The sequence below is a fragment of the Molothrus aeneus genome, chromosome 2, assembly GCF_037042795.1.
Source record: "Molothrus aeneus isolate 106 chromosome 2, BPBGC_Maene_1.0, whole genome shotgun sequence".
NCBI classification, from domain to species: Eukaryota; Metazoa; Chordata; class Aves; order Passeriformes; family Icteridae; genus Molothrus; species Molothrus aeneus.
In genome coordinates, this window is record NC_089647.1 from 116,067,791 (window position 1) to 116,082,879 (window position 15,089).

A 15,089-nucleotide genomic window follows, 5' to 3' on the forward strand; every position below is an offset into this window, starting at 1 on the left:
TGGGTTTGTGGTGCTGGGGGGGAACCCTTATTATTTTTATTTTTTAAATTTTTCTCCTGAAAAACAGCTGGACCATGCAAATGACAAAGTGGTGGATTTCTCCTTAAGGTTAAAGTTGTGGCTTGCTGGGAGCTATTTTTAAAATCTATGAGGAGTTGCACGTTTTTACCTCAGTACCATTGCTGCCTTTAACACAATGTGTGCATTTTCAACCTTAACTCTCTTGGAATTTCAAATGGTTTTATTGACCCTTTAAACAAACCCAGTATATGGCAGGGATGCTAAACAAAAGAAACCAACCAAATATTAGAATATGCTATCAGGCTGTTTGTATTAATGATTAATTAATGGGGAAATGGGAGCTCCGGCCTTGTGCCAGGGAAAGAACTGGAAGGGGATGCCTGGAGCTGATGCTTGTAGGACTTGTGAGATTTTATGGCCAGAAAAAAGATCCAGTGTTGGTTTTCTTGTGCTTTTGCCAGTGGGTGGGAAAGAGGAGTGGAGTCAGACCCTGTTCCTCACCTTCTGTAATAATCTTATCATTGCTACCAAAGGTTTGTGTTCTGATCTTTAGACTAAACCTGTTCTTTGCTTTGGTCTTCCCTTCCCATGGCCATTGGCTGTAGGAGATGGAAGAATCCTGTGTCCAGCTCTCTCCAAGCCCATTAGAAGCCTTTGGGTTGGTAGAGGGTGGGCAGGCCCTGGCACAGGGTGCCCAGAGCAGCTGGGGCTGCCCCTGCATCCCTGGCAGTGCCCAAGGCCAGGCTGGACATTGGGGACAGTGGGAGGTGTCCCTGCCATGGCAGGGGTGCCACTGGGTGGGCTTTGAGGTCCCTCCATCCCAAACCATTCCATGATCCTGTGGTACCTCCCAAGGCATAAACAAGGGATGGGAGCACATCCCAAATCCATGAGGGAGCCACCATGCAGCTCCTCAGGGCCCCTTCCTCTGCCACCAAGCCTTCATTGTCCCTTCCCTCCACTTCCAACAGGTTTTGTTTGCTGCCGAGTTTGAGAGCTGTCAGGTGGGATTGGGAATTTGGGAAGAGCGTGACAGGGAGAGCTTTGCCTCCATACCTTCCATCCTCTCCGTGCTGGGATGGGAATGGATGCTGGAAGGACATTTCCCGGCGTCCTTGCAGCTGTGACTGCTGCCAGAACCCACCCAGTGTTCCCTCCCGTGCCTCTGGTGCTCCCACAAAACCCCAGGTGTGGGTGTCCAAAGGCACTGGCCCTAAAGTGAGATGGCAGGTGGAGTTTTGCTTCTGCCATTTGCTGGAATGGGATGTTTTCTCCCCTTGGATCACATGGATGTGTATGGAGAGCTTCCCGAGTGAAAAATAACCCTGTGATTATCTGTACCCCAGACAGGAGCAAACTCACCTCAAAACTTGCAGAATAACCTTGATTCTCCAGCTGATTTGAAATGGATGTTGATATTTGACAGTGCTGTGACCTCGCTTTGGTTTTTCTAGCAGCCAGCTGGTGTCTCAGGTGCTGTCCTGTGGTGCCAGGATCTCCCAGGATTTGGGAGGTGCAGTGCAGGAAATGCTGAGCCAGGTTTGGGCTCCATAGCCGTTGTTATTTGTTGGTCTTTTTAAATTTTATTTTCCTACGATTGCTTGGAAGAGGAAGATCTGGTTAGTGGCTTGAGAAGGAGACTTGTGAGACACCAGAGTAATGAAAAAGAAAATGTATTTTTGTTGCTTGCTGTGTTCTGGGGAATTTGGGTCACTCAATCCTCCCGAATTGCTGCGTCTCTGAAGGTACCTGTAACCATTGAAGTTGACTTGTGAAAGGCTTTTACCACTTAGCCCTACAAATATTGAATGATGTCTGTTTTAGATTGCAGGAAATATAAAGGGGGAAAAATCTGTGGTGTTCAGTGATTTGTTTTACTACACTTCAAATTTTTTCTCATTACTTCATGAAATTCCTCTCTAATTCAATCTTTGTCTTTTGTCTTTGCTGCCTTGCAGGGTTGGTACAGTAGGCCTCACTAAACTTAGCTGCAACTAAGAATTTCTCCTACATCAACTGAGTTAAGGCTGATGCTCTTGTGGAATGTGGATTAAAAGTGCGTGCTAAGTTCCCAAATTTGAGAAGCGGAGAAAAGTAAATGTACCACTGCCACCAGCATCAGGACAGCAAACCAAGGGACAAAGAATTTGACCCGCTGTGTTGATTTTGGTTAAAACTGGTTCACGTGGTGCTTAAGAGACGTTGGCTGGGGGGCGAGAAGTGGACGTCAGCGAAGGCTTTTTGGTTACAAAATGAGGGCTTCTTTGGAGCCAGCAGACATTGCCATTGTGGCCCTGTACTTCGTGCTTGTAATGTGCATAGGTTTCTTTGCCATGTGGAAAAACAATCGGAGCACCGTGAGTGGCTACTTTTTGGCAGGGCGTTCTATGACCTGGGTAGCTATCGGGGCCTCGTTGTTTGTGAGCAATATTGGAAGTGAACATTTCATTGGGCTCGCAGGATCTGGAGCGGCGAGCGGATTCGCCGTAGGCGCGTGGGAGTTCAACGCCTTAATGCTTTTGCAGCTTTTGGGATGGGTCTTCGTGCCAGTCTACATCCGCTCGGGAGTGTACACCATGCCCGAATACTTGTCCAAGCGGTTCGGAGGGCATAGGATTCAAATCTATTTTGCAGCGTTGTCTCTGCTTCTTTATATCTTCACCAAACTCTCGGTTGACTTGTATTCAGGGGCGCTTTTTATCCAAGAGTCCCTAGGGTGGAACCTCTACCTGTCGGTGATCCTGCTGATCGGAATGACGGCGCTGCTGACCGTGACCGGAGGGCTGGTGGCCGTCATCTACACGGACACCCTCCAGGCGCTGCTTATGATCATCGGGGCCCTCACACTCATGATCATAAGCCTCATGGAGGTCGGTGGGTTTGAAGAAGTGAAAAGGAGGTACATGTTGGCGTCACCAAACATCACCTCCATCCTCCTCACCTACAACATCTCCAACACCAACTCCTGCAACGTCAGCCCGAAGCCCGACTCTCTCAAAATGCTGCGCGAGCCGACGGACGAAGACATTCCCTGGCCCGGGTTTCTGCTGGGACAGACCCCGGCCTCGGTGTGGTACTGGTGCGCCGACCAAGTCATAGTGCAGAGAGTTCTGGCCGCCAAAAACATCGCTCACGCCAAAGGCTCCACCCTCATGGCCGGCTTCTTGAAGCTGCTGCCCATGTTCATCATCGTGGTGCCGGGGATGATCTCCCGCATCCTGTTTGTGGATGACATCGCCTGCATCAACCCCGAGCACTGCTTCCAGGTGTGCGGGAGCAGGGCCGGCTGCTCCAACATCGCCTACCCGCGCCTGGTGATGAACCTGGTGCCCGTGGGGCTGCGCGGGCTCATGATGGCCGTGATGATCGCCGCCCTGATGAGCGACCTGGACTCCATCTTCAACAGCGCCAGCACCATCTTCACGCTCGACGTCTACAAGCTCATCAGGAAGAGCGCGACCTCCCGGGAGCTCATGATCGTGGGCAGGGTGTTCGTGGCCTTCATGGTGGTGATCAGCATCGCCTGGGTGCCCATCATCGTGGAGATGCAGGGCGGGCAGATGTACCTGTACATCCAGGAGGTGGCGGATTACCTGACCCCGCCAGTGGCCGCCCTGTTCCTCATGGCCATCTTCTGGAAGCGCTGCAACGAGCAGGGGGCTTTCTACGGCGGCATGGCCGGGTTCGTCCTGGGCGCCATCCGCCTGATCCTGGCCTTCTTCTACCGCGCTCCCGAGTGCGACCAGCCGGACACCAGGCCCGGCTTCATCAAGAACATCCACTACATGTACGTGGCCACGGCCCTGTTCTGGATCACCGGGGCCGTGACGGTCGTGGTGAGCCTGCTGACGCCGCCGCCCACCAAGGAGCAGGTCCGGACCACCACGTTCTGGGCCCTGTGGAAGCGCGGCGCGCCGGAGAGCGCCGGCAAGGGGGAGCTGTACCAGGGGCAGGAGAAGAGCATCCTCAAGTGCAATGAGAACGCCAACCACATCATTCCCAACGGGAAGTCGGAGGAGAACATTAAGAACGTGAAACCGGAGGATATCAACCTCCTGGTGACGTGCAGGGATGACAGCAACCCGGTGATCTCGGTGAGCCACTCCGAGGTGGAGACGCCCGTGGATTGTTACTCCAACGGACAGGCCGCCCTGATGGGGGAGAAGAAGCACGAGGAGGAGGAGGGGACTGACAACAGGGCGAGACATTTGAAATTCATAGATTGGTTCTGTGGCTTTAAAAGTAAAAACGTAAACAAGAGAGTGGTTCGGGAGGTCGAGGAGGAGACTGTTTGTTTACAAATGCTGGAAGAGACTCCAAAAGTTAAACTATTACTAAATACTGGACTGGTCTGTGTCTGTTCCCTTGGAATCTTCATGTTTGTCTACTTCTCTTTGTGAGTGAATAGTGAACTTTTAAGGGTATGGCTTAAACATACAGAAGTTGATACAGGTCTCTGGAGATTTTTGGTTTTTCCTTTCTTTTCTTTTCAAACAACATAACCACAACCCAGGCATTGTTTACGCTATAATTGTAAGGTCAACTCAGCTTTAGCCTATTTCAAGACCATTTGAGATGTGTTGTCCTCCCTCTGCTGAAAGCAGAACCTGTCCTGTGGTGGCTTTTTCTTTTCTCCCTTTTGTGTTGGTTTTATTTTTTTTTTTTTCCATTTGCAGCACTAACCTTTTGTTTTTCTGTGTATAAATATACCAAAGGTAGGCAGGTGGCTGTGTTTGAAGTCAGGCAGTTACAGCTCAGTCAGCATTAAGTGAAGATAACAGGTAATCAGTTACCAGTGTGTAAAATCTGAGTGATTAAAGCTGTGTCAAAAGATTTTTAAACGCAGAGCTGTGATGCACATTTATAAAATAACTGTATTACCTTGGCCAACTTAGCACTTTTTAATTGCACTCACTGCTTTTTTTCTTTTTTCAGTTTCTCATTTCTCTTCTGGCAACAACAGGAAGCTGTTTTGTCTCATTTTATAGCACTTAAAACATGATGGCTCTTAGCAGGTTTCTGCCTTTTTTTTTTACTCTTTGTAAGGAAATTTTTGTCTTTTGATTTTTATCCGCTGTAAATTCCATTACTGAAAAGTTTCTGTGTTTAAAAAAAAAGAAAAAAAAGAGAAAAACTAAAACAAAAAAAAAGCCTGGAGATGACAAACTCTCAGTGGAGGAGGACAAAAAAGAAATATTCTTTCTGTGGGGTTTTGTAGTATATTGAAATTGAAGAATCACAGAATTCTTGGGGTGGGTTTAGGATGTCCCTGGGCAGCTGTTCCAGGGCTCTACCACCTCCATGGAAAGAAATTTTTCCTCAGGTTTGGGTGGAATTTCTCGAGTTTTAGTAAATGGCCAAAAGATTAATTCAGCCTCTCCACCCTCTGAACCTTTAGGACATTGTAAGGATTAGCTTCTTTTTAGGGAAAAATCTGTTTGTAGGTTCTGCCATATGGGAAGAAGAGAACCATGAAGCTTTGCATGTCTTGAAAAACTGTTTTGCACCCTGCAGAAGGGTTTTCCTCTGCTGTGTCTGGGAGGAATCCCAGAGGAGGAAGAGGAGGAAGCTCTGATGCTGCAGAGGGAGAACAACTGGGAAGGCAAGGAAGGGGAAATGGGAGGGAGAGGTGAAAGTGCTCCTTGTTTTCCAGAGTCCTTTTGCCCCACGTCTTCTCCCACTTCCCCTTTCACCCTGTCAAAATTCCTTTTTGTATTTTGAGGAATCCCAGAATCCCTGAGCTTGGAAAAGCCCTCCCTGGTCATTGAGTTCCAGCTGTGCCCAATCCCCTCCTCGTCACCCAGCCCAGAGTGCCCCATTCCTTGGACACCTCCAGGGCTGGGCACTCCACCAGCTCCCTGGGCAGCCCCTTCCCCATGAGTGACCTTTGTGTGAAGAAATTCCCTCCTTCCCTCCCTCCTCAGAAGGATCCTGAGGGATTCGGTGTCAGGAGACGGGGAGTGCGTGCAGCCACAAATCTGTGTCGCCAATTGAGGTCTGTCCTGTCCTCAGGATTTTTCCAAAAACCTGAATTCCTCCCAGGCAGTCACAGCTATTTGTAGATCTCCAGGTCCAGAGGATGTTTCCTCCTGATGGATGGAAGGATGGAAGGATGGAAGGATGGAAGGATGGATGGATGGATGGATGGATGGATGGATGGATGGATGGATGGATGGATGGATGGATGGATGGATGGATGGATGGATGGAAGGAAGGAATGCCCAGGCAGGGATGAGCAGTTCCCAGGTGTGGAGGATGTGTGTGTAGCAGGTTAGTGCTCTCATCCTTCCCCAAGCCAAGCTGGGTCCTGGTTTTGGGAGCAGAGCCCATCAGTGTTAAAACTCCTCTCTCCAGGACAGAGTGGTCATATCCAGGCTTTCCATGGAAATAATTCCTCCAGTTGTCTTTGCTCCTGAGCTCGTTCAGGAGAACATGAACTGGCTGGGCCAAAATCGGGCTGAGGGACCACTGTGAGCATTCACCAAAACCATTGCAGGGGTCCAGCACCATTTCCTTGGCACACAAACAAGAACCAATTCCTGTGGGGGAAACCTTTTTGTAGAGATGAGATTTGGGTCAGTCCTGCCTTTTCCTGCTGGAGAAAGTTTGCTTTTCCAGTGGTGCCATCCACACGGCTTCTAGCAGATAATTCCCAATACATCTTTTCAGATAAAACGATTCACTTCTATTTTTTGGGGTGGTTTTGTTTGCTTTGACGGTGTTTTAATATCAGCTGAATCTCATTCATTCCAATACTTTGACCAGAGGCTGAGATGCCCCACTTTTCTCCACTTGCTTTAGTTGTTGCTGCTGGGAAGTAGAACTACTCCAAAGTGGAAAACTTGGAGTGTTGTTGCAATATTTGTAAGAGAGGAGCCACCATACGTGGTGCTGATGTTGCTACCAATGGGAAAAGACAGATTTTTCTTATGATTTGTGTGTCCACAGCTTGGTTTGGGAAAACATTTTAAATCCTATTTAAGGGTGAAATCCTGGTGTGTGGAATTAATGGCATCTCAAGTTGCTTCATTAGTGGGCTGAGCTGTGAAGGACGGTTTGAGGCAAAGACGTAGGGAATTGTTTCCATACAGGATAAAATCATTTAGGGCAACATTTGATCATAGTGGGATGAAAAATCTATTGTAGAAGGCAAAGCTAATTCTCAGTCCAACAATATCCTCCTGAGAAGGCTGGGATGTGGCTCCAACACCCGGTTTGGCCCGGGGAAGGAGACTCGCGTCCGTTCGGAGCTCGATTGCTCGGAACAATTTTGGAGCACGATTTTGGAGCAGCTCCTGGCACTGGGGTTTTCCAGGCTGCTCCTCAATGTGCAGCGCTCTGCCACCGCCTGGGAAGCCAGGTTAGCTCAGGGACCCTTTGGCTCGGCTCCATCCCCCTGTGCTGTCCCCAGGGTGCCTTACACGGGCGGGCGGGCGGGCGGCCCAAGGCGCGGCTGGAGGAGGCGCTGCCCGCGCTCCTTCCAACGCTTCTCCCTGCTGCTTCCATCCCTCCCCAGCCATTTGCTCCTCCAGGAGGACACTTGGAAGAGCCAACAGGCACAATTCCAGTGTCCTGCTTGGTCACATCCGCGGGGAGCTCTCCTTGGCCGTGGGAGGGAGCTGAGTCCTTCAGGACTGCACTGAGGTGCTCCATCTCCCGCTTCCTTTATTCTCCCTTTTGCTACACTAACGAGCTGCCACATTAATCACACTGCTAATTGGCAGGCAGGATCATCATGGATTATTAATCTGCCTCCCCAGCCCATCTTCAGACCTGGTATTGTGAAGCTTTTAAGCAAATTCTTTCTCCAGTGCTTTTTCTCTTCAGGTGTTTTGTGTGCTCTTCTTCAGCCTCATTGTGTCGTAGAGATCCTGGAAGTTGCTGATGCTCTTTGCTGCATAAAACCACTTAATAAAAGGCCTTTATTAATAAATAAAGATATTCCTAAGGTTCCAAGCAAGCTGCCTGCTGGTGAGAAGGACCTTGTGTAGGAGAAGGGATTTTTTATAGCGTAAACAAGCCTTTGCTGAAGGGGGAAGTTGGTGAATTTGGGGTTAAACACCCATTTTTTGGTTCAGCAGAACCACAGAGTGTTTCCCACGATGGAATTTTGTTGCCTGGCCCCCTCCCCCTGGGTGGGGCTGGTTGTGCTTCTGTCTTGCAGCAATGGGTTTATTTATTATTGCCTTGAGCTTAGGATGACAAGTCCTGGAAAACTGAGTTTGGAATGACAGCTTTTTTTCTTCTTGTTATTTTCCTTAACTTATTTTTTCTGGTAAGATATTTGAATTTTGCTCCTGGAAATGGTAGAAGCCTTTTATTTTAAAAAATAATAAAAAAAAAAATAAAAAAGAAGAGGCTTCTTGAGAGTTTATTAGAACACTTTGGGAGACTGTTTTTATTTAAGTTTTTTTTTTTAATGGCTGATTTGATGCTATTCTCTGCCAAAGTTTAGAGGCTTTTTTTGTTGTTTAATTTTTTTAAAATAATTTTTCCTGTTTAGCTTTTAGGGAGAGGAAACCGTGCGAGATTGTAAGAAATAAAAATGGCCTTCAGTATATTCCTTATATTGTGTATTTTTTACTTCTCCACTTGTGTGTTCCCTGATCCCAGAAGGGCCAGGATGAGACTTCTGATGAGAGTCATGAGCCCTGTAACCCAGGAGAGAAAAGGATTTATTTCCATGAGGTTACAGTGGAGGGGGCAGAGCCACCAGGGAGCTCTGCCAGCACTTAAAAGATGCTTACAACTTTAAAACAGCTTTATTTTTTTTATATATCTATTTTTTTAAATCCTGAGATAGAGGAGGTGTTGGGAATTGCTCCCTTTCAGAGAACAGAGACATGGAAGGAGCTGGAGTTGCCAAGCTCCAGCTTTCTCAAGGAAATCTTTGGATTTAGCATGTACAGAGAAGCAAAATTACTCATCTGTTAATTTGGTATTCTGTATGTTCTGTGCCCTTAAATGTAATTGTTTTGAAAATAAAACTAACCTTGTTATGTGATGTTAAAAGCAGACTTCTGTGCAATGTTTTAATTTTTTTTGGTTTTTTTTAAAGAAAATGTTTGTATATAATTAAATGGTTTAATGTGCTTTAATTGGCCTAAGGTAAAGAGTAGTCCTAGAATGTAAAACATATATAATTAGAATTTCTGATTTCACTGTGAGATCTCTGAACTCTTGGTTTTTTGGTATTGTTTTGGTTTTTTTGGTTTTTTTTTCCTTTCTTGCAAAGTGGTTTTGATTTGTTTACAAAACACTTTCTCTTTGATTTCTTTCCTGGTGTTGGTTTCAAGGCATTTGCTTCACTTCTGTTCCAATCTTGAACTCATGGTATAGTGACATCTGGTGACACTTGGCATTCTCAGTTCCACTGTGTAAAGTCAGACACTTTGAGCAAAACTGGCGGTGAAATGACAATTCTGTGTCTAGGGATTCACGCTTTTCAAATGAGGTGGTTATAAAAATAGTTGCTGTGCAAAATGTTAGTAGTCTTCTTCAAGAAGAAAGCAAAATTTTCTAATCTCACTCGAGCAGTCTCTTCATTCATCATCTTCTTTTTTAAAGCACAGTGTCAAAGTGATGCTGCTTTACCTTGTATCTCTGAGAAAAATGTTTTTTTAGATATCTGTGAAGTATTTTTGGGTTTTGTTGCTGTTGTATTTTTCTGCAGATTTTATATAAAATACCAGTTAATGAACTGCCTTTTTTCTGTTGGTTTTTTTTAACTCTCTAAAATACATTTCAGACCAAAACCAAATGATATCATATAACATTTGAAACCTGCCTTTTTCCTTGTCCCTTGGTTGTTTTTTTGGAAATAAGCCAAATGGGCATGTAGATAAGATCACTATAATGGATCCAGGTCTCTTTTGGTAAAGTGTTATTTAAAGGTCTGTTAAGATCTTATAAGACAATATAATGAAAAAAAAACTTTACTGTAGTAGGAATATAGATTTAGAAGTGTTAATGAGATTAATACAGCTTAATTATATTGTAAGTTGCTACTGTCCTTAATGACAAGCTTTTTGTCATAGAAACGATGTATGATAAATTAATTTTGGTCTAGTGTATAGAATTATCATATTGCTATCAATCTTTGAAGTAAATCTGATGCAAAATTTTCATAGTTAGCATTGCTGGCCCTGTGTATACTGTTCTTTGTATACTGTATGCATTTTATTTTGCCTCCTGCATTAGTCTTCAAACTAAAACTCTTATTAGAGAGTATTTGGATACTTTCAGACTGTGTTTCTTGCAGTTTACATTCCTTTACCATGGCATTTTGTCCTGTCTCAAAGTATTGTATGGAAATGTTTCAAACTTCTGTACAAAGTTTCAATAAAAATAGAGAAAAAAAAAACCCAAAAAAAACCCCAACGGACCAACCCACCAGAACAGAGAGTTTTGGAGTATTTTACTCTCAGTAAACCCTCGTCCCTGTAGCTAAAGGTGATTCCTGCTTCTATTCCTGCTTATTCCAAAGGCAAAGCCAAACTGGGTTCTTTGAGGCTCCAGGGAGAACTCCGGGATCCCAAATCCTGAGTTTGGGCTCTGGTTTTGGGAGGTGGGGCTGGGCTGGGCTGGGCTCAGGGCACAAAACAGGAGTGAACCCCCCCTTTAGCAGAGGAATCTGCTTGGGTACCATGCAAAATTCCTTGATTTCTGTTGGTTTATCTTTAAATATCCTCTTCAGTTGCTCCTTAAGCCGTTCTTGGTGGGACCAGCACCTTCTTGATTCTGGGGTTAAACCATCAGCACATTCTGTGAGCAGAGCCCTGAATCTCCCACTTCCTTCTCCTCATCCCTGTCCCCCCCATAAGGACACGATGAACTTGGGAATCATGGATTCCTTGTCCAGCACTGGTGGTTCAGCAAGGGAGGGGCAGGCCTGGTGTTAAATTAGGGATTCACCTTCCTTTGCAGATGGGAGCTTGGCAAAAACTATGGCAAGGCTGTTAAACCCAGAATTTCAGCTACAGACAAAACAACCCAAATTTTTCATTTATTCTCTTCTTTTGCTGCTGTGATGTAAAAGAAAAATGGAAATTTTGCTGTTGTTTGTTTCAAGGGGTGGATAAGAAACATTTTTGGGAGGAAACTTTGGATTTGGGATGAAAAATAAGCATTTTCCTGCCTTACAAACTTGTTTTGGATTTGTGTTTTCAGGAAGGGAGTGTTTTCATGAGTTAACTATTAATTAACCAGTTCCATAATTAGTTTATTAGGTGTTTACCCAGTGAGCAGCTTTCCAGGTCAGTGATTCTCAAAGGGATTCAAGCAGCCTCTTTGTCAGCAGCTGGTTGTGTTTGTGTTGGCCAAGCCTCACTCCCCAGTTTGCCGCTCTTTCTTTGGGGTTTTGGGTTCTCCTGGGTCTGGGGTTCTGGGCAGGATTTGTGTGGAAAATCCCACACAGGTGGTGGCAATGAGGCCTTTTCCTGCAGAGAATTCCTTTCCTGGGATGGGGCTGCCTCAGTTTCCCTGTGGATGTTCTGGTGCTGGGAAAGGGAAGGAGCCAGGAGGTTTCACCTCTGGTCCTTCTCACTTTGATCAGGTTGGACTCAGGGATTTGCTTTTTGGGTGTTTTGGGCTTTATTTTTGACGTGTTGGTGGAGTGATAAAAGATAATTGAGTTTATGATGTCTCCAAACCTTTGTCAGCAGTGATTTTTAATATTTACCTGACTCCTGTTGTGAGATAGTTTTGTGTATCCCAGGATTTATCTGGGATAAATTCTGAATTTGAGCAAGGGATTGGCAAGATTCCCTCTTCACTTGGTGACAACATTGTGACTTCCACCTTAAACCTTCTTCTGCTCTAGAGCCAAGGATGCTTGTGTTCTGCAAAAGCAGGAGGATTTAAAAACTACAGCTGTGGTCCTCAAAAAGTGCTGTGGAGGGTTTTTTACTCACCATGTTCAGCTTGGTCTTTGTCCTGGGGTAGCAGTGAGGACGTGCAGGGTGAGTGGAAGAGCTGCGTGTCCAGAGCCAGCTCTGATCCCTGAAAATGCCTCTCCTGGAAGGGACACGTGGCTTAGGCCAGTCTGGGTTGGGCAAGAGGCCCCTGGCAGCTGGGCTGGATGAGGAATTGTGTGTGCAGCAGGAGCAGGGCAGGGATTGTCCCTCTGTGCTGGCTCTGAGAGCCCCTCCAGGGCTGGGCCCAGTTCTGCTCCTGCAGGAGAGCCCTGGAGGGGCTGGAGCGTGTCCAGGGCAGGGAACGGAGCTGGGCAGGGGCTGGAGAATCCCTGAGGGAGCTGGGCAGGGGCTGCAGAATCCCTGAGGGAGCTGGGCAGGGGCTGCAGAATCCCTGAGGGAGCTGGGCAGGGGCTGCAGAATCCCTGAGGGAGCTGGGCAGGGGCTGCAGAATCCCTGAGGGAGCTGGGCAGGGGCTGGGGCTGGAGCAAAGGAGGCTCAGGGGCCCTTGTGGCTCTGCACAAGTCCCTGCCAGGAGGGCACAGCCGGGGGGGTCGGGCTCTGCTCCCAGGGAACAGGGACAGGAGCAGAGGGAACGGCCTCAGGCTGGGCCAGGGCAGGCTCAGCTTGGACAGCAGCAGCAATTTGCCCATGGAAAGGGAGCTCAGGCCTTGGCAGGGGCTGCCCAGGGAGCTTTGCAGTGCCCAGCCCTGCAGGTGTCCCCTGCAGGTGGCACTGAGTGCTCTGGGCTGGGGACAAGGTGCCCATGGGGCACAGCTGGCACTGCACGACCTTGGAAATCTTTTCCAACCCCAGGGATTGGGGATTCTCTAATTCTGGGAAGTTGGCTGATTTTCCACTCCAGCTCCTTCCAGAGCTGGGACAGGGACCCCAGCTGACCATGGGGACATCCCAGCCCCTGTGTTGTGCCCAGTCTGTAAAACTGGGGAAGAATGAGGAAGAAGGGGGAATATTCTCTCCATGTCTTTTTTCCTTTGCATTTCATTATTTTTCCTTTGTACTCTTAATTAAGCTTAATGAACATACAAAGTAAATTGATGAAATATATTCACATCAGAAAGTCATGGCAGAAACACAACTTGGAGTTCCTGGGGAGCTCTTTCTCAGCAACTTCCTGATAAGGACAATTTTGCAGTGTTATCTTGAAGCCCTTACTAGAATTTGTTGAGGTTGGAAGAAGAGTTGAATTTGCTGGAGTTTCGGGGAAGGTGTTGAATTAATTCTGAGGTTTAACTGATTCTGAATTGACTCTGCCTGGAAAGTTGAGGACTCTCCTTCCCTGGCAGTGCCCAAGGCCAGGTTGGACAGGGCTTGGAGCAGCCTGTGACAGTGGAAGCTGTCCCTGCCCATGGCACTGCATGATCCCTAAATCCCTTCCAACCCAAACCCTTCTGTGATGTTGTGGCCAATTGTTACTTTAACTGTTTCTAGTGATAAACCATTGAAATGACCCTAAATCATGGAGGATTTGGTTGCTGTTTATTTCAGATTTAAAAGACACCTTTTTAGGCTTCTTTTTAGAAATTCTGAAGGCTCTCAGCTCTCTAAAATGAATTAAATTCAGTGTTGGGATTGATGTTTTAATTTAACTGTGGGTTGGTATTTATAGAATACTTGTATTCCTTAGATTTTAGTTTAATTTCTTCTAGAATCTCCTTTGATCTTAAAAGATTTGTTAAAAATTTAAAAAAATCCATCATAGAATTTCAATTCTTTGAAGAAGAAAGGTGGATTTGGGAACAGAAGAGTTCAGGCATCACTTTGAGTTTAAAAGTTGCTGCTTCCTCTGCATCCAGGCCCGTGGGCTTCGTATTCACATCTGGTTCTTTGCCTTACGCACCACCCAATGCTAATTAAAGTCTGCTTTGAGGATGGGGCGCTCATTTTAATTCAGAAGTAATTTTGATCACTTCCCCCAAGTTATTTTTGGTGATGTGCCTGCTGTAACTTTCTGTGTGCCATTTCTGGAATGGTCTCTCCTGCTTCTGTGTTCACTCAATGTGGGCTGGGAACATGGCAAGCTTGTCATGGTCAGGAGCACCTGGCCTTTCCCATTTGTCCTTTATTCTGTTTTTGGGGAAATGGTTCTGTTGTAGATACAGAGACCTCTGTCCCTGCATCCTGCTGTCCCTAAAATCATCCAGGGCTGGGGCTCCAAGAAAGGGCTGGGAATGTTGGGATGAGTCCAGAGGGGCTGGAGCCAGGCTGGGAGAGCTGGGGGTGCTCACCTGGAGAGGAGCAGCTGCAGGGAGAGCTCAGAGCCCCTGGCAGGGCCTGCAGGGGCTCCAGGAGAGCTGCAGAGGGACTGGGGACAAGGCCTGCAGGGACAGCACCCAGGGAATGGCTGCCAGTGCCAGAGGGCAGGGCTGGGTGGGATCTTGGCAATGAGGAATTGTTCCCTGGCAGGGTGGGCAGGCCCTGGCACAGGGTGCCCAGAGCAGCTGGGGCTGCCCCTGCATCCCTGGCAGTGCCCAAGGCCAGGCTGGGCACTGGGGACAGTGGGAGGTGTCCCTGCCATGGCAGGGGTGGCACTGGATGGGCTTTGAGGTCCCTCCCAACTCAACCCAGTCTGGGATCCCTCCCCATCCCTGAACTTCCAGGCAGGTTTGGATGTTTTCCCCATTCCCACTTTTCCATTTCCAGCTCCAGCCCAGCCCATTTTCCCCAGGGGTTCAGCCCAGCTCCCACATCTGCTGTTTCCTCGGAATGCTGCATTTATCTGGATTTTGACCTTTCCTGGCTGCCCTGAGTGGTTGTCCCCAACCTGGGGCTGATGCTCTGGGTTGTTGGTGCTTTTACAGTAATTGCAGAGTATTAAAAATTTTTCAGTAATAATTTCTAATGTTTTATTAAGTAGTAAATGACAGCAAGGAAATGGTTTTTCCCCTTAGTTTTGCTGCTTGGAATTGCAGCTTCTTTCTAAACATGGATTTTGCCTTCTTTGATTTCCACCTCAGGAAATAATCCCAGACCAACCTTTTGTAACTGCTGAGCAACCAAAAAAAGACATAATTTTATCCTGCTGTTACTACATTGAAGGGATAATCAAGTGACTGGGATGGAGTTATTCCTGTTTATAATTTGGGATGTGCCCACTGACTTTGAATGCTTCCTGTTGGACTGAGCAAGTGGCCA

At 47.0% G+C, this 15,089-nt stretch overlaps 2 protein-coding genes across 2 annotated transcripts in view; both read left to right on the forward strand.

Moving 5' to 3' along the window:
* The window catches only part of MRPS6 (mitochondrial ribosomal protein S6), a 45,645-nt gene that overhangs the window by 11,479 nt on the left and 19,077 nt on the right, over window positions 1-15,089 (forward strand). The gene's annotated exons all lie outside the window — the stretch shown is intronic.
* On the forward strand, window positions 1,914-10,419 carry SLC5A3 (solute carrier family 5 member 3). Its single transcript, XM_066545570.1, has one exon. It carries the CDS (start codon window positions 2,274-2,276, stop codon window positions 4,419-4,421), a length of 2,148 nt encoding a protein of 715 aa, XP_066401667.1. The 5' UTR covers window positions 1,914-2,273; the 3' UTR covers window positions 4,422-10,419.